Genomic DNA, 27770 nt, shown 5'->3' with positions numbered 1-27770 from the left:
TAATCAAGCAATGTGGGCTTGATTTCGTGGTAATTCAGATAGAGCACCTAATTCCAATAATCAGGTCTCTTAATAAAGTTGGATTGATTCAAAGTCTCTCCATACTTGCAGAAGATCAACACAGAGGTTAATGAATATCTTCCAGTGCGATGTCAAATGTCTTATCACCACAACTATATCCAGATAAGTTCAGTTCATAAAAATAATCCTTGAGAAATATTCCATGTAAACAAAAATAAACACAGAGACTCAACCGTTCAGCCTGTTCCCATATAGATTTAAGTAATTTATGGTGTTCTGTGACTGCTGGTACATCTAACATCTCAGACCTTGTGTCTACTAAAGAAGGGGCATGAACGTTTTCAGCTGGTTCCCAAGTTCTATCTTCCGGGGTAAACCCTACCTAATCTACAAGACACTGTAACTTCCCTAGGTGTCTACGTTAATCTAAAATGTGTTTAACCTCGTACTCTAGTTTGCCGTCCACAGTAATGGGAGGAGAGGGTGGTAAAGGATATGAAGGTTGGACATAGCTTTTGAGAAGTGATGTATGGAAAACAGGATGGACTCACATATCTGTCGGCAGTTCTAATTTCATAGCTACTGGGTTAACCACCTGTAAAATCATGAAGGGACCCAAAAAACAAGGATGCAATTTACGTGGTCCTGGTAACTTAATGTTCTTTGTAGATAACCATACTTGATCTCCCACCGCATATGCGGGTGCTTCTTGTTGATGTCAGTCAGCGTACTTTTTGATCTGATTTTTAGCTACAGTTAATTCTATTTTAGCCTGTTCCCATATAGATTTAAGGAATGTTCTGTGACTGCTGGTACATCTAACATCTCAGATGGGAGGTGCAACGGGAGAAATCTAAGGTGACAGCCTGTAACAAAGTAGAAGGGAGAGATCTTGGAAGCGGAACGTGTGGAATTATTATAAGTGAATTCCGCTAATGGAAGGGCTCGTACCCAGTCACTAGTTATGGTACTTAATAGGCAACGGAGATTCTGTTCTAGGGTTTGGTTAGTTCTCTCCGTTTGTCTGTCTGTTTGAGGATGGCAAGCAGACGAGAGTCTATGGTCTATGTGAAGTGCAGTGCACAGCCCTTGCCAAAAATTATGACATGAACTGAGGTCCCCTATCTGATATAGTAACAGAAGGTAGCCGAGGAAACTTTATCACATGTTCAATAAAGGTTTCAGCTAACTATTTAGCTTTCAGGATCTTTTTTAGAGCACAAAATGCACCATCTTAGATCGCATATCCACTACTACTAGTATGACGGAATATCCTCTACTCACTGGACGGTCCATGATCACATCCATACTGATACAAGGCCAGGGATGACTAGGGACAGGTAAAGGTTGTAGGAGACCAGCAGGGGCACAATGTTGTGATTTCTGTCTCGCACACGTAGGGCAGGCCTTGACAAATGAGGAAATGTCTTGTGCCATTCCCTTCCACCAAAACCATCTCTGAGAGATTTTTAGAGTTTTCTCTGCACCTGGATGAGCTGCCATGGGTAGGATATGACACCATTTTATGACTAATTGTCTTAACTCTTCTGAAGGGATAAACAGACTGCTGTTGTGATAAAACAAGCCTTTAACTATCTTGTTTTCAGGATACACTAACCATTGTTCGTGATCTAGCTTGGCACATTCCTGTTCTACTTGAGGAAAGAGTCAGAGCTCAAGATTTGATTGTCACCCACCGCTATGATTTTCTGTTCTGGAATAATGGGTGCAGGGGTTTTTCTGTGTACCTATGATCCTTTCCTAACCATGATAGGGCATCTGCTTTTCCGTGTTTAGTGCCAGGGTGAAAAGTAATAACAAAATCATATTCACTAAAGAAGGATACCCATCTCATCTGTCTAGGGGTAAGGGCTCTAGCAGACCTAAAAAACTGGAGATTTTTATGAACAGAGTAGATTGTTATAGTGTGGTGAGAACCCAACAGATAGTGATGCCACTCCTGGAAAGCCATCTTAACCAGAAGTTCTCGCTCCTCTATAGTATAGTTCTGTTCTACTTGTGATAGGGTCTTTGAGAAATAGGTGACTGGATGTAGAACACCTGTCTTAACATCTCTCTGCGATAATACTCCTCCTACCGCATATTGAGAGGCATCGGTTTCAACAAAATATGGTTGTGTCTCATCTGCATGTCTCATGATGGGGGCTGATGTAAATCTGCGCTTTAATTCACAAAAAGCTGTCTCCATAGCGTTATCCCAATTAAAAGATACTCCCTTCTTTTGTAACCTAGTTATTGGTGCTACTAAGTCGGAGAAATGATGTATGAATCTTCTATAGAAGTTAGCAAATCCCAAAAAGGATTGTACTTCTCTGACCGTTTTAGGACTAACCCAGTTGATTATGGCCGACACCTTAGCAGGGTCCATGTGAACCCCCCTCAGGGGAGATAACAAAACCTAAGAAATCCACCTCCTGTGTATGGAAAAAACACTTTTCTAACTTGGCGAATAGATGACGCTCTTTTAAAATTTGTAGTATCAATCTTACATGTTAACAAAGATATCAAGATATTCTCGGAGGATGTCATTAATAAAAAATTGAAATGCCGCAGGGGCATTGCATAATCCAAAAAGCATAACACAATATTCATATAATCAGAACTTAGGGGCCTATTAGGATGGCAGACGGACCTGCGTCCGTCCGCCACCCCTGAGGTGGAGGGACCGTCCGCAGGGCCTACGGCATTTCCTCCCTTGGAATTAGGATGTGACCGCCACCCTGGCGGTCACATCCCGTATAGTTAACATTGCACCGGGTGCTGCTTGAAGCAGCACCCTCCGCAATGTTAAATATGGGTGCGCAAAGCGGCAGGCACTGCGCGGTGCCTGCCGCTTTGTGCATGCAAAGGCACGGGGGTACCATAGGTACCCCCCATGTGCACCCCCCATCGCCCCTGGGGGCCCGCAACGGGCCCCAAAACCACAAAAGACCACATGCTTTTCCACAGCGGAAAACCTGCCGTGGAAAAGCATGTTTCCGCATACATCCTAATATGGCTGGCGATGTCTGATAGACACCGCCACCATATTAGAGCTTTTCCGCCATGGTCGGAAGGCGACCGCGGCATAAAGGCAGCGGACGGTCTTCCCGTCCGCAGATGACCCCCCTGCCATCCTAATCTGGCGGGGTCTTTTCAATCACCGCAGTGGTGAATCCGCATCTTCCGGGCCGGCGGTGGCTTCAGCCGGCACGGAGGATGCGGAATAACCGCAATCCTAATCGGCCCCTTAGTGCGGAAGGCCGTCTTCCACTCATCTCCTTCACGTATTCTGATCAGATGGTAAGCGTCTCTCAAATCTAACTTGGTAAAAATCTTGGCCTTACGTACCTGGTCCAACAGGGAGGAGATAAGTGGAAGCGGATATTTGTTTTTTATCATCACCTTGTTCAGGGCTCTATAATCTAGGCATGCTCTCCAAACCCCTTCCCCTTTAGGAATAACAAAAATGGGAGAGGACACTGGGGATGTTGAATGGCGTATAAATCCTCTTTTTAGCATGTTGTGCATATATTCATAGAGATATTGAGACTCTGACTCCGTTAACGCGTATACCCGACTAACAGGCAATTCTTCACCAGGGATCAAATCTATTCTGCAATCATAGGATCGGTGCGGAGGAAATGCCACCGCTTTAGCTTCGTAAAAGATGTCAGAGAATTCGAGATACTCCTGAGGTAAACTAGTTTTTTCAGTAGTGGACAGTGCACATCATAAGGGAGTTTGCCATAAGGTTGACTCTTTGTAGCAATATAACATACAGTATGCAGATCTAAGTGTCACGTTTCGAGAGACCTAATCTATGTGCGTATTATGCAACTGGAGCCAGGGCACTCCAAGTATAGCCCCAAAATTTGGGGTATCAATTAAATCAAAAGATACTACTTCCGAGTGACCATTATCGCATACCATGACAAGATCAGGGGTATGATACTCTACTAACCCAGAGAACAATTCCGATCCATCCACTGCTCTTACGTTTTCGTTATGGAGCTTAGGAATGAACTCCAATCCGAGAGCTTTAGCCACTCATATGTCTAAAAAAATTCCGGTGGACCCTGAATCTAACAATATTGACATAGACTTTCTATGTTGAGACTGTAGTATAAAAACTACTGTAATGACGAAATGTTCAGGTACAGATGGAACTGTGGTAGACAGCGACTGTGACACCTCGGGCAAGGATAAACTTGGAGGAGCGGTCTCGGTATTCTCCAAGTCTACTAGTTTTCCGACAACAACCTATTGCAGCACTTTTCACGGTAATCTTCGGTCATTGTGGGCAGTCTCTAGCATTTTTCTCGTTCCTCTTGAGACAGGTGCCCTCTTACTCATAGGTTCACTCTGGTCTTTGTTCTCTCTCTTTTCACTCCTAGGGAGGAGAAGACATATAAAGTCTCCCTTGTTCTTATCTCCTTTCCGTTCTGTCAAACGATGATCAAGTTCTACAACTAAATCTATGAAAGAGGAACAAAGAGGAATTTTTTTCCAGAGGGTCCACTATTTATGACAAAATATCTTTGAGCTCATCTTTTAACCCCCTATAAAACAAAGATGTTTGCTTCTCCTCAGGCCACTGAGTCTCTGCCACTAGTCTTTTAAAGGTGGTAATATATGTCAATAGGTCTTTTGATCCCTGATTGAGATTAAGTAGCTCATTATCGCTAGCCTGCATGTATGAATGTCGAGCAAAAAGGCTCCTCATTCTGTCCTTGAATTGAGCTAAATCATATAAAATGGGATTGTTATTTTCTACTAGGGGCACAGCCCAAAGAGCAGCATTCCCACTTAAGTAAGATATAATAAAGGCTACTTTAGCCGCATCATCAGGAAAGGAGGATGCACGACATAGGAACTGTAACTGACACTGATTCATGAATACAGCGTACTTATTGCTGTCTCCATAGAACTGTTCGGGCATGGCTAAAGGTGTTTGTGATGGAGTGACAACCGTGACGTTAACCGGGGAGGCATAGAATCAGATGGGGCAGTTGTAGAGTTAGGGGAAGGTACCTATAACTGCATTTAGGTTTGGGTAATGTGTCCGCTCTAGAGGTTTCTATTTGTTTTTGGGTCTTTAAAACATTAAGTTCAGTCACCAGCCTCTGGTTTTCTCCCCTTACAAGTTTAAGCTCTGTTTGCAGATTAACTACAGCGGCTTCTAACTCAGCAATTGGTGATTTCAGGATTATCTAGGGATAGGGGATCAGACATGAGTGTGTCACAGGAAGTACCCTTATTCATCTTCGCTCAGGGGATTCCTCTTTTTCGTAGGCTTGGGGGTTCTCGAGTTCTGTCCCGGGTGTCAGGACAGAGCAACTCAATAATCCATGGGAGCGAAGATGTCATCTGTTCACTCCAAGAGGTTACAGCCACCCCAGAACACAGAGACTAAACTGGGGGTGCTAATTCCCGTAAGGAGTGAAGAGAAGCGGAAGGACCACCAGGGTGTTCTGTCAGATTAAATAAGTCGGGAGAAGGCAATCCTGCAGGAAGACAAGAAAATAGCAATCGGAGAAATTTTAGATAATTGTTTTCTTTTATAATATAAATATGTAGATAGCCTTGTATGCCACCCCAGACCTACCTGAATATGATCTTGAATGAGCTGGGTAATGCTCCTTGATAATCAAGCAATGTGGGCTTGATTTCGTGGTAATTCAGATAGAGAACCTAATTCCAATAATCAAGTTTCTTAATAAAGTTGGTTTGATTCAAAGTCTCTCCATACTTGCAGAAGATCATCACAGAGGTTAATGAATATATTCCAGTGCGATGTCAAATGTCTTATCACCACAACTGTATCCAGATAAGTTCAGTTCATACAAAATAATCCCTGAGAAATATTCCAAGTAAACAAAAATAAACACAGAGACTTAACCGTATCTAATATCCATTAATGGTTGATAAAAAAAAATACATGCATGCATATAATGAAATTACCTGAGGCTCAGGGGCGCTGTTAGTCAGACCTCCACGAACGGAGAAAATGCGCGAGGAAATAGCCCAGAAATGTCAACAAACCGAGTTGTAAAATCTCATGCCAAAAAAAATAAAGACATTTTAAAAAAAGACTGCCGAGCATGGATCCGAAGCGGCAGAAAAGCGGAGCCAGCACAAGCTACAACGCGTTCCAGAAAGAGGCGTCCGCGTCCTTCCGAAACAAAACTGAATCACAGGACGCGCAAGGAAAAGAAGACAAGCAGCAAATAAAAATGCTGCCAAACAAAACGATTATAAAAAGGAGCGGGAAAGCGGAATCCAATTTCAGGAAAAGGACTCACACAGGACAGGTACCAAAGTTTGTAGAATCGAAGGCCTCCAATCCCTCGAGTGAAGCAAAAACGGGGCGTGGTCCAGAGGAAGAGGAAGCCAAGCATCTGATGACTCGAGCTGACCGCCTATATGCTTGAAGCAAGTCAGCTGATCGCCAGCAAGGTATTCTGGTTAGGCATACCAACTATTCCTTAATATGGCATTCTGGGACTTGTAGTTTTTTCTAGTTTTAGGGGCAGGGAAAAGGTGACCAAGGCTTGACGTGTAACAACAAGAATGTCTAGCAGCAGGGAATGAAGATCCAGAATCGAGGGCTGCTCCTGTGGGTTCATCACAAACACACCTACTTCTCCCAGCTCAGCTTCTTCGAGTGCAGAAAATGCCAATCCTCAAACACGTTGTCCACGACAGAGCGACCTCCATACACAAATAGGTTGATGTCACCTGAAACACACCAAAAACAAGAAGTCTCTAACTCGGGCCAACCTGAAAGACACAGCACTGTCATTGTCAACATAACATCAGTGCACGCAGGGATAACCAGACCTGACCATGAAGCTAAGGCGTGAGACCAACACTCCATGACAAGTCCATCCATAGTCATTGTCTCACCCTGTGTGAAAAACAGCAGTAATAAAACTGGCTTCCACCACGATTGTATATGTCTTGTGTTCAAAAAAGGGTACTGAATTTTCATAATAAATCAATAATAAGAGACAATACAAAACATAGTACAGAATAAATACCCAATAACAATAGAGAAATTATGAGAACATCAATTAAATTCCAATTGGTAAAATAGTAAGCATAATATTTATAGAAATTAAAAAGAGGGGGAGGGAAAAGGAGCATTCAAAACTGTATTATATTAGTGACGAAAAAGGGTTACTAAAAATTTAAACTCCGGATTATTATAATAACAATAGATATCTTGAAATAAAAGCTATTTAAGAAGAATTATAGATATCTACAGGTTTTCAAAAAGAATGAGATGAGTTAGAATTATGATTAATACCATGTAAAGATAACTGAGCTCCACTTCTAGCAAAAATAACCCAAGACCACCAAGCGTGAACAGATATTAATGAAACATCTCTCCAACATGTTGTAATCGATTTTAAAGCAGCTGACAATTAAAAATTAAAAGTTTACCTTCGAATTCAGTTACTTTTTGTGAAAGAACATCAGATTTGCATATTATTAATTTGAATGAAACATCTTCATGAATATTAAATATCTTTTTTTATAATAACCCAAATGTCAGTCCAAAATTTAAAAACAAAAGGACAATCATAAAGTATATGCTGTAATGAACCAGTATGTAACTTACAGTGCCAACAAATTGAAGACAGAAGAAGTTTAGCATGAAATAATCTAAATGGAGTCCATAAACAGTTATATAAAATATATGAGTTAGTTTGATGGAGCGAAACAGGTAATCAACCAGAAATACTATTAAGCCAAATAGTTTTCCATGTATCAATAGAGAAAGAGGTTGAAAGGTCATTATTCTAAAATGTTGAGATCACATTTGATGAAGCAAAGCTTCGCATTTGCGACGTGCTTTATTCATGAACCTCGCCCGTGTGTAATCCAGTAATACGGTGTACGTCTTACTAACGTTTATTCTATGTTTAAACGAGGTTCCCTGAAGCTTGCCTATGTGTTTTACTAAAATAATTAACTTGAGTCTTTTAAAATGGCCGCTGCTTGGAAGTAAGTGTCTGCGCATGCGTCAGTCACACTCACGTGTCCTGATGTGTTTGCAGAGTTGGAGGGAAATAGTTGCGCATGCGTAATGCATAGCTTTGCCAATAACGTGGTACTGCTCGTGCCACTGCTCTTGTATCTGTTTATATGTAGCTAACATTTAGACTGCATAAGTATATTTCTTAGTGATAAGTTGAAAGTACAAACCCTGTGATGTGTTTTCATAATGTTATTTCTATGTATTAATTTGTTCTCGCTTACTTTTCATGTACCGCGGGGAATGGGGGTCTGACTGAACTGAGAGCCATCTTGGAGGGTACTTGTGCGCAGACTCGCCGAAAGTCATCTCGGCATTGAATAGCTGCCAAAGAAGGTTGATACCAGAAGCAAGCCTGGGAAACAGCACCTTCGCCCCGCAACGTCATGATATTGTTCTAATATGTTGCAAAAATGTATTCTTTGCCTGTATTCTGCGCAACTTTCTCATGGGAACCCCAATCTTGCTAGGCGGTGCCCTGAGATGTAAATAAGGCCTCCAAATAGTGTATTCTGATTGGTGTGTTACCCAAATCCTATCTTAGGACCAATCCAAATTGAGGGATTCTGACACTTTGCAACATTGGGGGGTGGTACACCGTCCCCAAACTGTATATCTACCCTGGGTGCACCTAGGGAAATTGTCCGACTTGTCTGGTTTAGCTGACCTGTCACTGACCCATCGTACTCAATAGGTGACTGAAGATACAGAGCGCTGCGGAGCACTCTGTCCGAAATTGACCATAGACTAAGGTTCTACTGAACCTTAAAGTGCTGGCGAAGCACTTTGCTGGGAGTTCGCTGACCCAATCGGGGTCTTGATCGATAGCTGCAGAGAGGGTGGAGCGCAGGCGTTGCTTCCAAACTGCGGGTGCGGTCCTGTCCTGAGCGGTCCTGTCCTGAGGGTTTGCTGTCCTGTCCTGAGGTCCTGTCCTGATTCCTAATCCGAGGGTATCCTGTCCTGTCCTGGGTGTCCATTCTGCACCTGCTGTCCTTTGAGGGGTATCCTTCCTTGAGGGTTTCCTATCCTTAACTGACCCGTGGCCAGGGTTTGGTTTCCACACCAGTCTAGGTAAATACTGCTCTAAGTTCTTTAAACTTGCACCTTTCTATTTTTCTGTCTTTTGCTTCAATAAAGAGACACCTTGCACATGTTGATTTTTCCATGCTTTGCCGCAACTATTGAAACGTAAAGTCATTTGCATATTTTCATAACGTGTTCCCATGTTACCCTACCTTTTAGAAATCATATTTTGCATTGCAGTTTGTCATTTTCTGATATGGCCTAGAACGGCCTTACTTAAACTGTCTAAAGAACTGTTGCCTTAAATTCATAGCGTTTCCTATTGCATCTCATATTAGCATTTCCATGATTACTCTGACTTTATTTCTCTATAGTTATGTACTTTTCATTATCTTGATTATTGATTGCCTTATTCTTGTAAACTTGATGCTTAATGAAAACGAACTTTAGATAAAGCTTTTAAAACTTCCAGTTGTCCGTGGTCATTTTACAACAGTATGGAATGTCATTTTGAGTTTGTATTTTGCTGCCTTTCCTTTTACAGCTAGCTCCCTGATCCGTTGAGGTCATAGGTACCCGTGTCGGTGGATGGTAAGTCGGGTACACTGAGTAATAACAGTAGGGAATTCACACAAATTGGTACCAGCCCGTGAAGTCGCCCTGTCAATGAATATTGTGAATTGAAAGTATATGGGCCCGAAGCCGGAAACGGCGAAATTATTGGCTGGGTGACCTCGCGCGCTCTATCACATTAATGTTGGTTCCTTGAGAGATGGAGATGTTTTAACATAGAATAGACACACCATGAGGTAAAGTGGAAACAGTTTGAATATAAATTGAGAAGTCTGATTTAACATTAGAAGGACTTCTATGAGGAAATTAATCTAAAATAGAGTTACATAGTGAATCATATTTAAAAAAAAAAAAAGAAGGTAAAAGAAAATATGTTTGCAAAACTTCAAATGATAAGAAAGCATTATTGTGATGAACATCTTTGAGGTAGAAATAAATACCAGCTTTAATCTATGAGGACCAAAATCTAACATTTCTATTAAGTTTTATGACAGTGTTATACCATAATGACATATCTTTGGTAGAAGATATAGGTGATTGAAAAATTAAATCCAAATCATAAAAACTTAGCTTGGTGGATTTTAAAATAACAGATTCATAAACAAATTGAGATTTATTAGACATATTTAACAAAGTGGGTAATGGACAAGGTTCTATTCAAGTCTTTTCAATTAAAAGCCAAGTAGGGGGGTTATTTAAGAAAGAGTGGTGAAACCAAATAGAGCTCTGTTTTAAGATAAAAGCTTTGTGATAATATAATAAATCTGGTAATCCAAAGCCTCCATTACACACGTGGGTATTTTAAATTTTTTATAACTGATACGAGATGATTTACTATTCCAAAGAAATTTGGAGAGGAATGTCAAAATTGTTTGGTGAGATAGTCATATTTATAGAATCCATTCGAAACCCTCCATGAAAGATGAAGTGAAGACCATTTATTTTTGTTATTCTTTAATAACATTTTTGATGGAGTCACAGTTTAACGATACTGTTGATTTCATAGATGAAGAAAATTAAATTCCAAGATATTTCCATTTATCATTTTGCCAAATGATATCATTCACAGGTATCATATCAGGAGTGCAATAAATATTTAAAGGAAAGAATTTTGTTTTATTTATATTTTACCTTTATCCAGAAACTGTGGAATAAAATGAAATAATTTCAAGTAAGGAAGGGAATGAGGCTAAAGGATCATTAATAAATAACAATACATCATCAGCATATGCTAAAGTTTTAATAATAACCTCCTTGATATGAATTCCTGTAAGATTATCACATTTTCTTATAGAAACAAGGGTTTGTTGCCATGAAGAAACTGAAGGGGGAAAAGTGGATAACCTTGTCTTGTACCTCTGAGAACAGAAAATTGATTAGAAATGTGGCCGTTAATAAACAAAGGAGGTGTAAGGTATAAAGCAGAAATCATACAGATAAACATGTCATCAAAATTAAATGATAATAAAGTATGAAACAAAAACTGCCAGTGAATTTTATCAAATGCTTTTTCAGCATCCAATGCGAGGATTCCTGATGGTAGAGATAAAGTGCATCCTTGTTCAATAACGTGCAACACGGTTCTTGTATTATTGGCTGAATGTCTATTCTACATAAAACCAGAATGATCTGGATGAATAATAAAATGTAATACAGAGGATAATCTAGAAGCAAGTATTTTAGCATACAATTTACAATCTTGGTTTATTAAAGAGATAGGGCGATAATTTACTGCAAGGGTAGGGTCTTTACTAGATGTGGGTAAACCAATAATTAGAGCCTCATTAAAAGAACCGGTACTAGTTCCCGTAAAACCAAAAAAAGGAAAAAGTTGAAATAAATTAGGGATAAACTGTAACTGAAATTCTTTATAAAATTCAGCGGGAATACCATCAGGACCAGGATATTTATTTATTTTAAGAGATTTTATGGCTAATCTAATTTTACCTTGAATAATAGTTAAGTCAAGTTCAATTTTATCTGACTGAGAAATCTTGGGTAAACCACAATTTGATAAGAAATAATCAATTAAGGAGGCATCGTCAAAATGTGGTTTGTTATATAGAGTAGTATAAAAATCCAGGAATTCATTAACAATATCATTTGGGGATAGAGCAATTTTACCATTAGAGCCATGAATTGAATTTATTTATGTTTTATCTTTTTTGATGCGAAATTTGGCTTTAGAATTTGAAAGCTGAATACCAGCTTTTCTGCTAAGGATTGAGTTAAACTCATATCTAAGTTCTGTAATGTGAATCTTTATTGAGTGTCATTAGACGTAATAAAAAGTCTCTCATATTTTGAAATTTGTTTATCCAAATTTTTAATATTAGCATTAACAGTTTAATTGTCATGGGCCATAAGAGAAATAGTAACACCTCTAATATAAGTTTAAAGGTGTCCCATTTATTCACCATAGAAGTAGAGCCTTCAGGGTTAAGAAAAAAGTAATCATGTATAGCATTTAGGAATTTAGGTTTATTTTGTTCATTAAGAACAATACCAGTATTTGTTGTCCATCTGGATTGCGATGTAACATTAGAATTCAATTTCAAAATAAAAGAAATTAAGGCATGATCCTAAATATCAATATTACCAATATTAGGAGTGACCTTGGAGTAATTAGTTGTCTGTAAATTAATAGATAATCAAGTCTAGAACGAGAATTATGTGGGTTAGAAAAAATTGTAAACATTTTTTCAGTGGGAAAATGTAATCTCCAAATGTCAACTAGCTTTGTAGTTTGAAGAAATTATTCAAAAGCAAAAAAAACTTTAGAAGCTCGAAATTTAGTAAGAGATAATCAATCTAATAAGGGATTAGATATAACATTAAAATCTCCACCAACTATAAGAGGAACTTTACCTAATTTGAGAACTTCAGATTGTCAGGACAGACCAAAAGTGAGGATCATCAGCAGTAGGACCATAAACATTTAATAAAAACATAACCGAATCATGAACTTATCTTCCATCTGTATCTGAAATTTGCTCAGAATTTGGCAATGTAGTCTTTTTGCAAAAAGAATAGCAACACCATTTTTTTGCCATTTGCAGGAGATGAGACAATACTATAAATCCATTTTTTATATGCTCTAAAATGTTGTCATCAATATGAGTTTCTTGTATAAAACAAATATCCACTTTACAACTACAGGATGACGTTACCCCTTGACATTTAAAGAAACTATTTTAATAATATGAACACTAGCCATGGTGAAAAAGAAAGAAAAAGAAGGTCAAGAAGAGGAGACAAAGATATAGGTAGAGAGTGGAAAATAGTAACTCCAAAACAGGTGATAAAGAGAGATAGGGGAAAGAAAACGACAAACACTAAACATTAACAGGAATGAAACGCACACACACTTTACAAGCATGACTGAAACTGTTGGGAGCCCCCTGTGAATATAACCATAAAAATGGTCAGGACAAGTTGTAAAACTGATGTTCAGGTAGCAGAGTCATGAGTATACATTGAATGCTATGAATGCTGATCCAGGAACAATCTTAAATCTTCAGGTCGTTGGAAGGATTTAGAGAAATTATCTTTCCAAATACGCATTGTTGATGGGTCAAAAAGACCATATTTAAATCCAAGACTTTTGAGCTCAGGACGAAGAGCAGTACATTCCTTGTGGATAGAAATGGTTTCTTTAGCATAGTCTTGTTGGCAAAAAATATTATTTCCATTGACCATCAAAGAAGGAATTTCTGGTTCTGCTTTTCTTATCAAAACCAAATGATGGTGGCAAAGAACTTTAAAAATCATTTGTCGAGGTTTTGTATGGCAAGGATTACGATGTGATGGAATCCTATGCGCCTTATCAATTTCACATTTTTCAGGAAATTTGATGTTCTGAAGACCAGGTATCAGATTCTCCAAATATAATATGCATTTGGAACCGTCAACATCCTCTGGCAAGTTAAAAATGTGCATATTATGTTGTCTGTTATGATTTTCCATATCAAGAATGTGAGCAGACATATTAGAGATTTTTGCCACAAGCAGAGAGAAAGCGTTGATTTTAACTTTATTGTCATTTATGTTTAATTGAAATATCAGACATTTTCATTCACGTACTAGCGATGTCTTTGCGCACATTTTTAAAAGCTGAAATTGTGTCTGTGTTGGCACAAAGTGCTTGAATCTCGTTAAGAATCAATGACAAAGAAGGTTCACTTGACTCAACCACCTTAGATTTAACAGGAGGAGAAGAAACCTGTTGCTTCCTCTTGTTACAAGGTGTTTGCGCATTTTTATGATCCATGCTTTTGTTTGAATAAGTAAACTTGCAAGGAATATAAAAATAATAAAAATGTAATCATTGCTGTGAAAAGCTTGAAAAAATGAATGGTGCAGCAGCTAAAACTAACGGTGGGAGTGTTTAGGCCAAAGCCAGACCCTCTCTTAAGCACTTACTCTGCCCCCCAGGCATTATCTGAAAGCAGGGCTGGGAGCTGAAGCAGGAATGGATGAAACACTACTTCCACCTATTAGCAGACCTGGAAAAACTTCACAGCATTAGGTAAGCACTTCGAAATTACAGCGACCTCATTTTAGGAAAAAGTTTAACTGAAGATTTGTTGTTATGAATCCAAAAACGGGGTAAATTGTGTGGAGCTCAGCAGGTGGCAGCAATTTTGTTTTGCAAGGACCCCCTCCTTGATGGAATGGAACCTGCACCCCCTCCAACTCCCCCCCCCACCCCTAGCGCCTTGAGACCCTTACGGGTGAGTAGTCACGCTTTAACAAACTCCTGATTGATTGATTGATGCTTGCGTGTCTTTATTGTATGTGTCTTAACACACTGAAAAAATGATCAGTCACAGCAATGTATAAGCGTGTTATTGGATAATATGCGTTTCCAGGTTTATGGAGTTGCACAGCACTGCACAGCGAAGATTTTCATTAAAGCACTGGAATCTCAAATCCGTAGGGTGGGAACTAAAGCATTAAAGAAATCAAAAGATAATGGGACAGGGTAGATGATGGTGGGAACGTACACTCAAGACTATACTAAACCGACGAATACTGTAGAGTTTTACCTACGAGACACACTTTACATCACACAATTTTGCGCAGAACCACACAAAGGTTGTGAGCCAAAGTCAAGATCGGGGTTCAAGTCTTTGCAGTAAATCTAGTTCTTTGAAAAGAGACGCTACCACACGATATGTGGCATCTCCAAAATGCAAAGTAAGATCACCCAGAATTAGAAAGTTTGAGTAGCGTAGTGCATAGGCGGGTAGAATGTCCGCTAATGCAGTTGAGAATTGTGAGGCTAAGCCTGGTGGGAGGTAAATCAGAAATCCTGTGGTGGTATGGTTGGTGGAGAAGGATAGCGAAAAGAAAGCTGCCTCGCATTCTGCAATCTCAGCTTAATCTCTCATTTGTGTAAATGGACACAATTCTACAATAGAGAAGCTATGATAAACAAGAATGAACCCAAAAAGAAAGAAGATAAAGTGTTTTTGTAAGTAATTTTTCCCATATCAGCAATCGGATTAAAAACGTAATTAATATTAATTGGCATATTGTGAACAACGAAGAAGATAAGAAGTTCGACAGACCAATCTGCTTTTAAAAAGAATAGAAATTGATAAGTGAATTGGTACATACCTATCTAGACATTTAAGGTAGAACACAGAGCACGTTAGATAGAAGGCCAGCCATTGGCAATGTCAAGTGTGGTACGTGCAATGTCTGTGCATCATGTATTGAGGCAAAATGTGTGAAACATAATGGCTGTCAAGTAAACTCGAGGACTCTAAATAATTGCAGGAGCAAAAGTATTGTATATTTCCTGCGTTGCCCGTGTGGCAAGGGCTACGTGGGCGAAACTAGTAGGGAGTTACGTACTAAACTACAAGAACACCGCTCAGCAATTAGGACAAAGAGAATAAATGCCCCTCTAGAAGGACATTTATTAGAAATGGGTCACAATGAATTAGAAATAGAGTGGTTCATTTCAGATAGGTGCACGGGGAGGCAATGTTGAAATGTATGTATGTATGTATGTATGTATGTATTGGTACTCTTTTATAGCGCATGTCTGTCACCCAACGGGTATCCTGGTGCTTTGACTAGAAGGAACCTGCTTCGCACCATGCTGACTTATAAGAACTAACGTGACCCAACCTTAGGAAAGATATGTGTTTTTAAATTTTTATTAAAGGAAGTGAGATCGTTCATGCTTCTCAGTCCTAGCAGAAGAGCGTTCCATAGCCTGGCTGCCGTAAAGCTGAAAGATCGGCCGCCCAGCCGCGATCTCAAAACTTTAGGCACCACAGCAAGGTAAGCAGAAGCCGAACGAAGGGATCTGGGCGAAGTGTACCAATGGAACATATTCTGTAGCGGCACTGGGCCTTGTCCATGAAGGGCCCTGAATACAATACATAAAGATTTAAAATCGATCCGCTGAAGGACCGGTAACCAGTGAAGGTCCCTTAGTGCCTGAGATGAAGAGTCAAGCCGGCGATGAGCGAGCGCTAATTTGGCTGCGAGATTCTGCACCCGTTGCAGTTTTCCTATCAAAGTAGATGGTGCTCCAAGAAATAGAGCATTACAGTAGTCCAAGCGACTTATAATAATGCTCCTCACCACCTCTGGCCTGCTGTCCATGGGAAGCATCGGAAGGACCTTTCTCAGCATACGAAGCAGTCCCATACAAGTGCTCACTGTTTTATTAACGGCTGCATCCAGTTGGAAGTTAGACCCAAACATCACTCCCAGATTACGGACCGAGGTGGCAGACACAGTCGTGCTCTGGAAGGAAGGCGGCCAAAAGTCCGGCGGGAGAGGTCTAGGGACGCGATCAGTAGTGCAGTGTAAGACTTCTGTCTTAGAGCTGTTAAACTGCAGCGGATTCTGATTCAGCCAGTCCGCAGTTACGAGCATACAACGGTGGAAGGTGTCTAACGCCACTGCTTCCTTGCCCTCAAGCGAGAAGACAAGTTGAGTGTCATCCGTGTAATTCGTCACCGCTATGCCGAAGGATCTGATCAATGAAACCAGGGGCCGCAGGTACAGGTTGAAGAGGATAGGGCTGATTGCCGACCCTTGTGGAACACCTTGCTCCACTCTTCTGATGTTAGATTTGAAAGGTGGTATTGACACTACCTGATGACGATTTCCAAGGTATGATGTCAGCCACTTCAGGGCATGGCCTGTCACCCCTACTTCCTCTAATCTTTTAATCAGAATTGCATGACTGACTGTGTCGAACGCGGCCGACATATCGAGCAGCACTAAAAAGGCTGCTCTTCCATGGTCAGCTCGCGTCCTGAGATCGTCTAGCACAGTCACCAACGCTGATTCCATCCCGTGGGCCGGTCTAAACCCGAATTGAACCTCATCCAAGCAGGACCCGGTCTCCCGGTACTTAGACAGATGTTTTGTAACCCACTTTTCCAGAATCTTTATTGGAAACGGGAGCAGGGAGATAGGTCGATAATTTGCTGGGCAAGCCGGGTCCAAGGTGTCCTTTTTAAGAAGAGGGGATACCACGGCTAATTTCCAGCAATCTGGTACCCGTGCTGAAACCAGGGACTGATCACAGATGGCAAACAGCGGGGGGAAAAGTTCTTCCCGGAACAGCTTCCAGTGTTTATGTGGAAGCGGGTCCAAAGGTGATCCCGACGACACGCTGTGAGCCAAGGAACAAAATTCCTCAAAAGTTGGAGAAGGAAAACAGTCCAGCCTGGCACAGTTGGGGGTAATTTCTGTAGTAGGCCCGGGATGCGTTTCGTTACATCCTTGAGGGTTACCGCTGGATGTAACGCCAAGATTGTTCAAAATGGCTGCGATTTTGTCCTCAAAGGCCTGTGCCAGTGAGTCGCACAGAGACTGAGATGCGGAGATAGCATTGGCCGCGGTAGCAGGGCATGACAGGTCCTTCACAATCTTAAACAAGGTCTGTGATTTGTTTACTGCCACCCGCAAAGACTCTTCCAAAAACCTGGCCTTCGCACATTTGATCTGTGCTTTATAGATGGACAGGGCCTGTTTGTAGAGAGCCCGCTCGGAGTCCAGGTAGTTCTTTCTCCAAGTACGCTCGGTCCGCTTACATTGGAGTTTAAGTTGAAGCAACTCCTCGGAAAACCATGGCATAGCCGGAGTAGGCCTGTTTCTTTTTTCCGTAAAGGGGCCAAGGAGTCTAGGGAGGACACGATCCGTTGGTTAAGCCTTTCATAGCTCAAGTCTACGTTTTCCTCTAAGGTGAAACCCTCTGAAAGTAGTGAAGGTAGAGGGGACTGACTCAAGAGTTTTGACCATTGTCTGGTACTTTTAACCCCACCTGAATTCCTATTTCTCCCCTGCCCCACCTTGGGCGTGAGAGAGAAATGCACCAGCGCATGGTCCGTCCAGCACTGGGGCAGGATGTTCCGTACAGTTACGTACTCTGGATCTGCGAAAACTAGGTCCAGTATATGGCCCTTGAAGTGGGTATGGGTGAGGACCAGCTGCTGCAGCTGAATACTCAGGCAGGTCTGGGTCAGGTCTGTGAGCGCAGTCTCTCCAGAACCGCCTAACCAGAGATTGAAATCTCCCAGTACCATTAACCTTGAGTTCGAGGTGGATAAATAAAGGATTAGCTCAATCAGCCCTGTCACGGCCGAAAAAGGGCTAGATGGAGGTCTATAGCAGAGCAGACCGGTAAATAGAGCGCCCCCCTGCCCATTCAGAGAGAAGGCTAGTAGTTCACAACCAGGAATGGTCTTGATGTCAATCAGGGATAGATCTATTGATTCTCTGAAAATTAAGCCCAGTCCTCCCCCTCTAGCACCAATCCGAGGGATGTGCCTGATTTTATAACCAGAGGGGCAGGCCAAGCCCAGCTCCACTGCACAGTCCGTGCTTGTCCATGTCTCTGTCATGAGTAGAATATCTAACTCATGGCAGTCAATTATGAAGGCAATATCTCCGTGATGTGAACACAGCGACCTCACGTTTAGAAGGCCGCAGCTAAACGAGTCTGTCTGCTTCCCCGCTTCCACTGCTAGTCCTCTTAGCGAGGAACTGGTGTTAATACATAGGAGTTCCTCTCGAGTGTAGGTGATAGTCCCCTGAGATGGTAATCCACGTCCGTTGCGCGAACGGGCGCAAACGGGCTTACCTCTGGCGCACCTCCAGCGCCCCTGCGGCGCCCCTGCGGCGCACTCGATTCGCGCCTGTCTAGCAGCCATCTTAAAAAGCCAAGGCTAAGAGATCACGTGGGTCCTGGCAGGGCGAGTGGCTCTCCCTCACCCAAGATGGCGCTCCGTGAGGAAATCCTTCTCCACAATCCAAGATGGCGCTCTGAAACCGGCGCGATGATTACACAGTGCCCCCGAGTCCCCTCTACCCCACGAAGTGTGGGTGTGCAGGAATTAAATGCGGGTAAGAGCTCCCTGTAATTCCCTCTAAGAGGCGCAGGCAAAAGAAATGTAGAAAGAGCGGGCGCTCGGCGCAAAGCAAAGGAATAACAATTTTAAAATATTAAAATGCAAGAAGAGCGTTTTACACGCAGCGCGAGTGCTGGAAGCTTGTAGTCTGCCTGGGCGAGGTAGGAGGTCCTACTTTTATTACCTCCTCCTCCAATGCGTGGGTCCTGGTAGGGCGAGTGGCTCTCCCTCACCCAAGATGGCGCTCCGTGAGGAAATCCTTCTCCCCAATCCAAAATGGCGCTCTGAAACCGGCGCGATGATTACACAGTGCCCCCGAGTCCCTTCTACCCCACGAAGTGTGGGTGTGCAGGAGTTAAATGCGGGTAAGAGCTCCCTGTAATTCCCTCTAAGAGGCGCAGGCAAAAGAAATGTAGAAAGAGCGGGCGCTCGGCGCAAAGCAAAGGAATAACAATTTTAAAATATTAAAATGCAAGAAGAGCGTTTTACACGCAGCGCGAGTGCTGGAAGCTTGTAGTCTGCCTGGGCGAGGTAGGAGGTCCTACTTTTATTACCTCCTCCTCCAATGCTTGGGTCCTGGCAGGGCGAGTGGCTCTCCCTCACCCAAGATGGCGCTCCGTAACGTAAAGCCAGAGAACAGTGGTTTATATCACTGTTTAATACGGTCAGGAAGGACCTATATTCAAAAGAAGAATGGGACCGTCTCATTAGTGGAAGTTAATTCCATTTTAGAATTCCTGATTCCCAAGAATGTGGGGGCATACTAACAGGGAACAGGGAAAATTAACATTAAGGGCACTTAGTGTAAAAAAAATTAATGCCCACTATCGCTGGATAATATCGCCTGGTTATCGCGTTATTAACAATGCTAAGCGCCTAGGCGATAAAAAATCCAGCGATAGCGGCATTTTGGGAGGTTATCGCTGGTAATGCAGCGATAAAACTACAAGGATAGGGATATCTTTGTTGATAGCCCATGGTGGACTTAGCCATGTAATCAACCTCCCATTGGATTACATGGCTAACTCTGAAAATTAGCTGACGTTAAGAAAGCAGCGTTAACCGTGGTTAGCGCTGCTTTTTTGTCTCTAACATGGTTAGCGAGAAGCTTGATAATAGGAGAAATGTCGCTTTGCAACATTTCTCCTATTATTTTGCTCTGGAACGCCCACTTTGCATCTCATTAGAGATGCCAAGGGAAGCGTAGTGAAAAATGGTGCTGACCTTCGATTTTGCATGTTAGCACCCTGTTGTTGATAGGGCGATATTTTTATTTCTGCTTTTTTGGCTTTTAAAGCCAAAAAAGCATAGATAAATCCCTTGGTAATATGCCTCCTGGTTTGAGCTTTTAATAAAAGATGTGCCTGCATTTATATGAATCTAGAAATGCCAGAGTGGCCGCCGGAATTGCAAATATAGGTGACTTTCGATTTTTGTTTGCAGGGATCTGTTACGAATTCCCTCGATTTCTTCAATACCAGAATCAGGGTCCCATTATATGATTTTGAAGGACACTCTGTTGTACATTGTCATTATGACGTTTTAAAATGCATTTTTACTCGAGGACAGGGTGTCTTTAGTGGATTTAGGTGGTATGAAAAGATAGTCCAAGATGGCCACCATAGTTACGAGGTTTTCTAAGCTTATGGACATGCTGCCCCAGCGGTTCCTCGGGATCAGCGTCAGTCACATGATGTGAGTAGTTCTATTTAAACGCCAGGTATGGTGGGAATGCTGAGAGACTATATAGACTGTAGAGATTTACTGCCCCGATTTTCGGCTGGATCGTGTTCAAAAAGGTAAGGGTGACGGCGGGCCAATGTTTCTAAGTGAGGCGGGGTCGGCTGTATTGGCCGTTTACCTATTCTTGGTAGAGTAGTATTGACTTAGGGGGTGTTTGAAAGGGCCCGCTAGATACTGGCGTGATGTGGGGCGCTTGTATATATTATTCATGATGGGGTAATTTCTTGACATTAGTTATCAGAGTAAATGCAGTTGCCGGGTTTATGCTCGTGCTTAGAAGTGGAGCATAGATTGCAGCTAATGCCGATACCACCCACCTGGCAACTTTATGTGATTATAGCTCTCACGTTGCCGTGGTTGCTATGTACAATAGCATATATTGTATCCAATGTCGAGTTATTGCTCGCGTTTTGGTTTTGTTAGTTTGTGAATTCAAAAGATATGCGTTAGATTAAGAGCACTTTGCATTCGACCTGATATCTTCCCTTAAAAACAGCACAATGTATTTTCTTGAATATACTTATTAAGAGTAGGACACTATGGGCCATATTACCAAGGTGAAGTATCGCCGCTTTTTTGGCGAATTGTGCAGAGAAAGCGGCGATACTTCTAGCGCCCTATTGACAAGGGCATGCTAACGCCTGCCTCAAGCCCACCTTGCATGTCAGCGAGAAACATCGCTAATGACATGCAAAGTGGGCGTTCCCACGTCCAACCACATGTAAAATGTGGTTGGAGGTGGTAACACCCTATTACCAAGGCAGGCGTTGGGAGAAGAAGACCTGCGATCAACTCGTTCATCGCAGGTCTCCCAACGCTCCGACCAGGCGTTAGGCATTGATAACATGGGGGTGTGGGTCCACCCCCCCATATTATCAAGGCACACATTAGCGCGTGACAACAACGCTTGTTTTCACATGCTAATGTTCCCTATCGCTGGCTATCGCCGGATTTAATACCGCCTATGTGTTGCATGTTGATAATGACGCGCTAACACAGAGATAAAATCCGGCGTTAGCCGGCGATAGGGAAATGTGCGATGTGCGTTTTTTAACGCACATCTTCGTAATATGGCCCTATGTCTCTACCTTTTACTATCATCTATCAAGGATCTCTGCATATGTCTTTCAGAAACAACATGTTTGGCCAGAACTGTTTATATCTTGTGAATCCGTGAAGAGGATTGTTTCATGAATATTATGAAAATGTCGTTTTTTGGTTTTTTTTCAAAGCACTGGGCAATTAACTGAAAAATATGCCTGATGAATAAAGCGCAACACAATTTGAAGGTAACACAATATCTGGATTTTATTTTATTTATTTATTTAGATTTATAGAGCGCCTTATCACCCAGAGGTCTCTAAGCGCTTATCCAGAACCATATACTAGTTTGATAATGGGACAAAGAGCCTCAAAGAGCCTATTGGAACGGGCCCCAAGCCTCCCGGAAGAGCACGTTTTAAGTATCTTCCTGAAGGGTAGGAGGTTCAGTTCCTTGCGCAGATGTATAGGCAATTTATTCCAGGCCACCGGAATTGCATTAGAGAAAGCACACCCTCCTATAGCAGATAGTCTAAAACGGGGGCAAACCAGGAGAGTGGCATCTGTCAATCGGAGTGCCCTACTGGGGGCATACGGAACTAAGCGCTCCTTAATGTATCTAGGCGCTAGTCCGTACAGAGATTTGTGAGTAATGCAGAGGCCTTTGAACATTACTCTCTGCCTGATTGGCAGCCAGTGGAGCTCACGTAGCAGAGGTATAGCGTGCGCCCATCTAGGTTTTTAAAAAATTAGTCTGGCTGCATCATTCATCACAGTTTGTAGTCAAGTCAGTAATTGTTGGGGGAGGCCTGCATACAACGAGTTGCCATAGTCTAGACACGACAGGATCATAGCTGATACCGTGCGTAGAAGGGTGGACGATGTCAGCAGTCGGGATATTCTCCGCAATTGTCTCAGCAGGCCTACACAGATACCAACAACCGATGAAACTTGTTTTATCATAGACAGCTTGTCATCTAAATAGATACCCAAACTTTTTACAGCCACGGCTGGTTCTGGAAAAGGCCCTAGATCCTTAGGCCAGAACAGATAATTCCGGGAGCTGGATGATTTGGCAATCGGCAACACCTCTGTTTTGTCCTGATTTATCTTTAATGAATATGCGGACATCCAATTTACCGTAAATTTCAGGATATTTTGCAGCCTAACATGTGCCGAGGATAGGTTATCAATTTGGATGACGATTTGTGTATCATCGGCATAGTTTTAGACCTGGCATTCCATGTGGTTTAGTGCCGAGATCAAGGGTTGCAAATAGACGTTAAAAAGGAGAGGTGAAAGTGCTGAGCCTTGGTGAACTCCACAGGTAATACCAGCAGGCGACAAAACCAGGTCTGCCAATTGGACTCTCTGGGAGCGATTTTGAAGAAATGAAGTAAATGTAAATGTAAATGTCGGAATTTGTAAAGCGCACAGCTACCTCCACCGGAGGTGTCCCGGCGCTGTCCGTATACCGCTTAGGAACCCTTCCTGGCTTTCCTGGGAAATGTCCACTCCTGGGCACCCCCCAGATACAGCCAGGCATCCCAGCGCTTTTGGGGCCGTTGTGGAGACTAAGCAAGCTATTGCCCAGAGTTGCAGCATGGGACCCATGATCAGAACAGGCACTGAGGCGAGAATATCCAGTCAGGGGAATTAATGAGCCGAAGACCCGCCGAGGCGGGAATCGAACCCTGGTCCCTGGCCAGAGCTCTGCATCAAGTTCTGCCTGCTCTAACCATTGAGCCACACTTCTCCACCAAGTAAGCCCGGCATGGGCAATTCCTTGGATGCCGCAGTCCCTCAACCGCGACAATAACTGGTCGTGATTTACTGCATCAAATCCCGCTGTGAGGTCTAGCAGCACCAGAGCGCACAGGATCTTATTATCTGCTCTGCGTCTCAGATCATTGAGTACGGAAAGCATGACCAATTCCGTACTATTGTGGGCCCATAAAGCCAGCCTGGTTCTGTTCTAGCAGCTGATTATTTTCAAGATGGCAAGACAGATGTGTGAGAACATGTTGTTCAAGTATTTTAGCTAAGAAAGGTAGCTGTGAAATGGGCCTAAAATTATTCAGGATCTTGACATCTGCCCCCGGCTTCTTTAAAAGCGGGATCAGACGGGCCTCCTTAAAATTATTGGGAACCAGTCCTGTATCCAGGGAGCTGTTGAGGAGGAAGAGAACATTGTCTTCTATTCCAGGAAGTGCTAGCTTATATATCTTCGGAGGACAAGGGTCCGCAGGGGACCCTGACTTTATTCGCCCCATCAGGCCTGCCAGCATCTCCTTAGTATTAGGGGCAGCGTGCTAAGGGGGTGGGTGATCAAAGGCGCTATCAGAGGCAGTTGAACAGAGCAGGCAAGTCTCGAGGTGTGATGTATTTCTAACAAAAAGTCCAATATTTTATTGGAGAAGAACACCTGAAATTTATGGCAGTCATCCTGTGTGAAGGACAGATTCTGCTCCATATTTTTCCTCAGCTCTGCCAGGATATAAAAAATTTCTTTCTGGGGGTCTCTTGCCAACACGATTCTACCCTCATAGAATTCCGCTTTCCTAGAGATAATTGCCTGTTTGTAAATAGCGAATTCCTTAACATACGTGACCCGTGCACTCGGTTCATACTCTTGCGCCATGCTCGCTCGCTTTTGCGCAGGGCTCGCTTCCTTAGCCTGAGGGTGTTGTTGAACCATGGAGACTTTGTGCTCTTATTCACAATTCTCACCCTAGGGGCAGGTGCAGTAGCTTCAATGGCCCTTACCAGTTTTGATGTCAGATTGAGGCCGACAGTCTCTATATCGCCCTGAGGGGTCTTTAAGGTGGCTATTAGTTCCTCTGCACCAATCTTATTCCAGCTTCTTATGACTTTCCATCCTGCTGGTGGCTTTCCCACTCGCCCTGGAAAAGTAAGATAGCCCTGTAATAAGTGGTGATCTGACCAAGAACAAGGGGAGATGACAATTGGTCTAACCCACGGGTCAGCCATCCAGATTAAATCTAGAGTGTGACCGTTCTCATGTGTTGGAACCACAACCTCTTGAACAAGGCCTAATGAGGTCATGGCCTCATCTAGCTGTTTTGCCTGACAATCTTTAGGAGATTTTTCCCAATGGAAGTTAAAGTCTCCCATTACCACCAGTCCTTCATAGCGCGACCGTAAATCATGAACTAGTTCCAGAAAAGTATCAACGAAACCCGGTGGTGAGCTTGAAGGACAATAAACTAGGAGTATAACCAAACATTCGGTAGTAGAGTGGAACGTAACCCCTAGAACGTCTGCACCCTCCAGACTGTCTGTACAGATGATTTCCGATTTGAAGAACCTGTTGTATAGAAAGGCAACCCTCCCCTCATAGTGCCTGACCTGTTTTTATGAATTGCCACGTAGTTTGGAGGTAGGGATGCCACCAGGTCAGGGGTAGAGAATTCTTCAAGCCAGGTTTCGGTGAGCCCCAGAATATCTAGTCCGCCCTCCTGGAGTAGCAAGAAAATCTCCAAGTTATGTTTTTAAAGGTATCGGGTGTTGAGCAGTGCAAAATTATGCCTGATGGGCATTACCTTTTCTACCTTGCATTCAGTGGTAGAAAGTAGAGGTTTCAGCAACCCTTCGCACCGTAATTCCCTGGTGATATGGCGGCTTAGCTGTGGGTCACCCAAATTCAGTGATATGAGCTCTAGCCTGAAATCCAAAATGTTAGGTCCACGAGTCATGGCCCCTGGTCCCGGCTGGGCGCGACGGGCGCAGACGAGCTTGCCTCTGGCCTGCCTCTGGCACGCCCGCTGCGCGCGCACGCTGCATGCTTGCATAGTTCTATCTTAAGTAGTCAGCAAGTGTAGCCGACCTCACCACTAGAGCGCTCACAAGATGGCACCCGAAAATGGCAAGTCCTCGTCTAAGATGGCTGTGAAGTCAGGAGGAAAGCTTAATGACCCCGCTCAAACAGCAGGTGAGTATCGTATTGTTTTAAAGTGCAAGTAAGAAATATTTTGACATGAAATAAGGACAGGATCCCAAACAGAACGCGATAAAATATTTTTAAAAAAACAGTGCTAGACGATAATGCTATCACAATACCCAGCGCCTTGCAATCAAGCCCCAGTCAATAATACCTGAGTTCTAGTTACGCAACTCTATGTCTGGGGCGTATTGTGATGTAGAGTCTTATAATGCATTTTCCCTTATTGCAGTGGCAGGGAACTGGAGCATCAGCATTGGGAAATACGTGATTTAAAAAAAAAGGAATGATTTGCTTGCAAATTAGCCTTGACTATATGACTCATAGAATTAGTCATTCCAGGAATAACGGCTGTTATTCTTCACAGATTTACTCCTATATCTGAAGGGGATGCCCCATGGAGAGATTTGATATTCCTCGTACTTGGGCCTGCAAGTAGTATGTATTGCATTAGAATTTAAATGTGTATCCTGAAACTGTGACAGGTAGATACACAATGAATGTTTTTATATAATACCTCAATCACTTCCTAACTGGATAGGTCTGCACTGTACCTTATTGTATTTTACTTGCATTTATGTTTATTTTTTATTTTACCTGACAACAATTCAAAAGGCATGTGTATACACCCTAATCCGGGGTGAGTGGAGATAACATTGTCCCCCACTGGTAATGATGTCTTTATAATTTACTCCTCGTGATTGATGTGTGTATGATGTGGAAAAGTAAATTTTGCCATGTTCTGTGTCCCTACATGTCATCCATCATATGTTATATGTGCATGATTAATATGCATATGTTATTCCCCATGTTTGATTAAAGACGCAATTACAGTTGTGTCCACCTCTAATATGGCAGTTTCCAGTTCTCGTGAATACTACGAATATCAGGCCTATGTAAAGCTACGTTGCCACGTTTCTCAGTGTGCACGTTATTCCATTGTAAAGTCCCCGTTTCTAGGCCTCAAAAGGGCCCGGACACCAGATTCAGCTCCTGTCTCCTGTCTCCTGAAGCCTCGCGGAGGAGCGATACAGCCCCCACCTGTATCCTCGACCCTTCACTTACTTCCTGCCTCGCAGTGCCCGGTTCAGCCTGGCTCTGCCTCTGAGTCTGCCAAGAGTATGTTATGATTCCAGTTATCAGTACAGCCCTCCTCCTCTGCATTCCTAAGCTACTGAACTGCATCAATAGTTTCCGTCATTGTCTAGCCTTTACGGCCCCATGTAAGAGAAATACTGCATTTAGTGGTCATTTAATATTCTTCATCACGTACTACATGTAGAATAATGCATGCTCCAGTCTTAGAGTCTGTTAGCCTTTCCCCTCCTGACTTCTAGTTTATATCAACATGTTCCCTAAACATCAGATACTAGATAGGGTTTAGGTACATGTCACCCTGACTCTCCAGACTTCAGTCTCTGCTCCTAGCACAGAGTTCGAAGCCCCCAGCTTCTCCTAGTGATACGTCATTGCCAGTTTGCGCGCACCATCAGGTTAGAGGTCCCGGCTCCTTAGGTAGCCCCCTCCATGGTTTCCGCCCCATTCATGACATATTCTGTTACGTTAGCATCACATGTCTGTGTATACGCCCTGTTACACCTCTTTTCACCCTTATCTTTCGCGACTGCTACGCGTCACGCCTATTGCCCCACCCACTGCTACGCCCATTGCAATGTAATGCTATGTGTTTGCGATATGTATATATGCCCATGTACTGTTATTAAAAAGCCCCCTTGTCCCGATCCTGATCCTGGCAGCGCTGCCAGGGCCCTGCCATCCTATTCCTGTGCAGGTTGTCCTGTTCCTGTCCTTATGCTGTATTAAACCTGCAAAACTCCTACTACCTCGAATCTTGACTCTTATTTATTGAGCTATCTGTTATTCATTTATACATGCAAAAAGAGAGGTATTATTTATTTATTTACCACATAATGGCGCCCGAACAGGGACTTGCCCTTTCCCCACGCGTCGGTGAAGC

The 27770-nt window shown here is 42.7% G+C and overlaps 1 protein-coding gene across 2 annotated transcripts in view; it reads left to right on the top strand.

Moving 5' to 3' along the window:
- Positions 1–20730: 20730 nt before the first annotated feature.
- The window catches only part of LOC144773629 (vomeronasal type-2 receptor 26-like), a 208865-nt gene continuing 201825 nt past the window's right edge, over positions 20731–27770 (top strand). The window contains exons 1-2 of one of the 2 annotated variants that reach the window (XM_078658776.1): positions 20736–20846; positions 22023–22079. Coding sequence is in view for 1 of the 2 variants with exons in the window: in XM_078658775.1 (XP_078514901.1) it covers positions 20770–20846 (77 nt within the window). In the remaining variant the exon portion in view is untranslated. Of the gene's footprint in view, positions 20847–22022; positions 22080–27770 lie in introns of both variants that reach the window. The other variant, XM_078658775.1, reaches the window with a different exon arrangement.

This window comes from Lissotriton helveticus, chromosome 8, assembly GCF_964261635.1.
Source record: "Lissotriton helveticus chromosome 8, aLisHel1.1, whole genome shotgun sequence".
NCBI lineage: Eukaryota > Metazoa > Chordata > Amphibia > Caudata > Salamandridae > Lissotriton > Lissotriton helveticus.
Note: the sequence above shows the minus strand (reverse complement) of the source record. Positions and strands in the feature narration are given on the sequence as shown.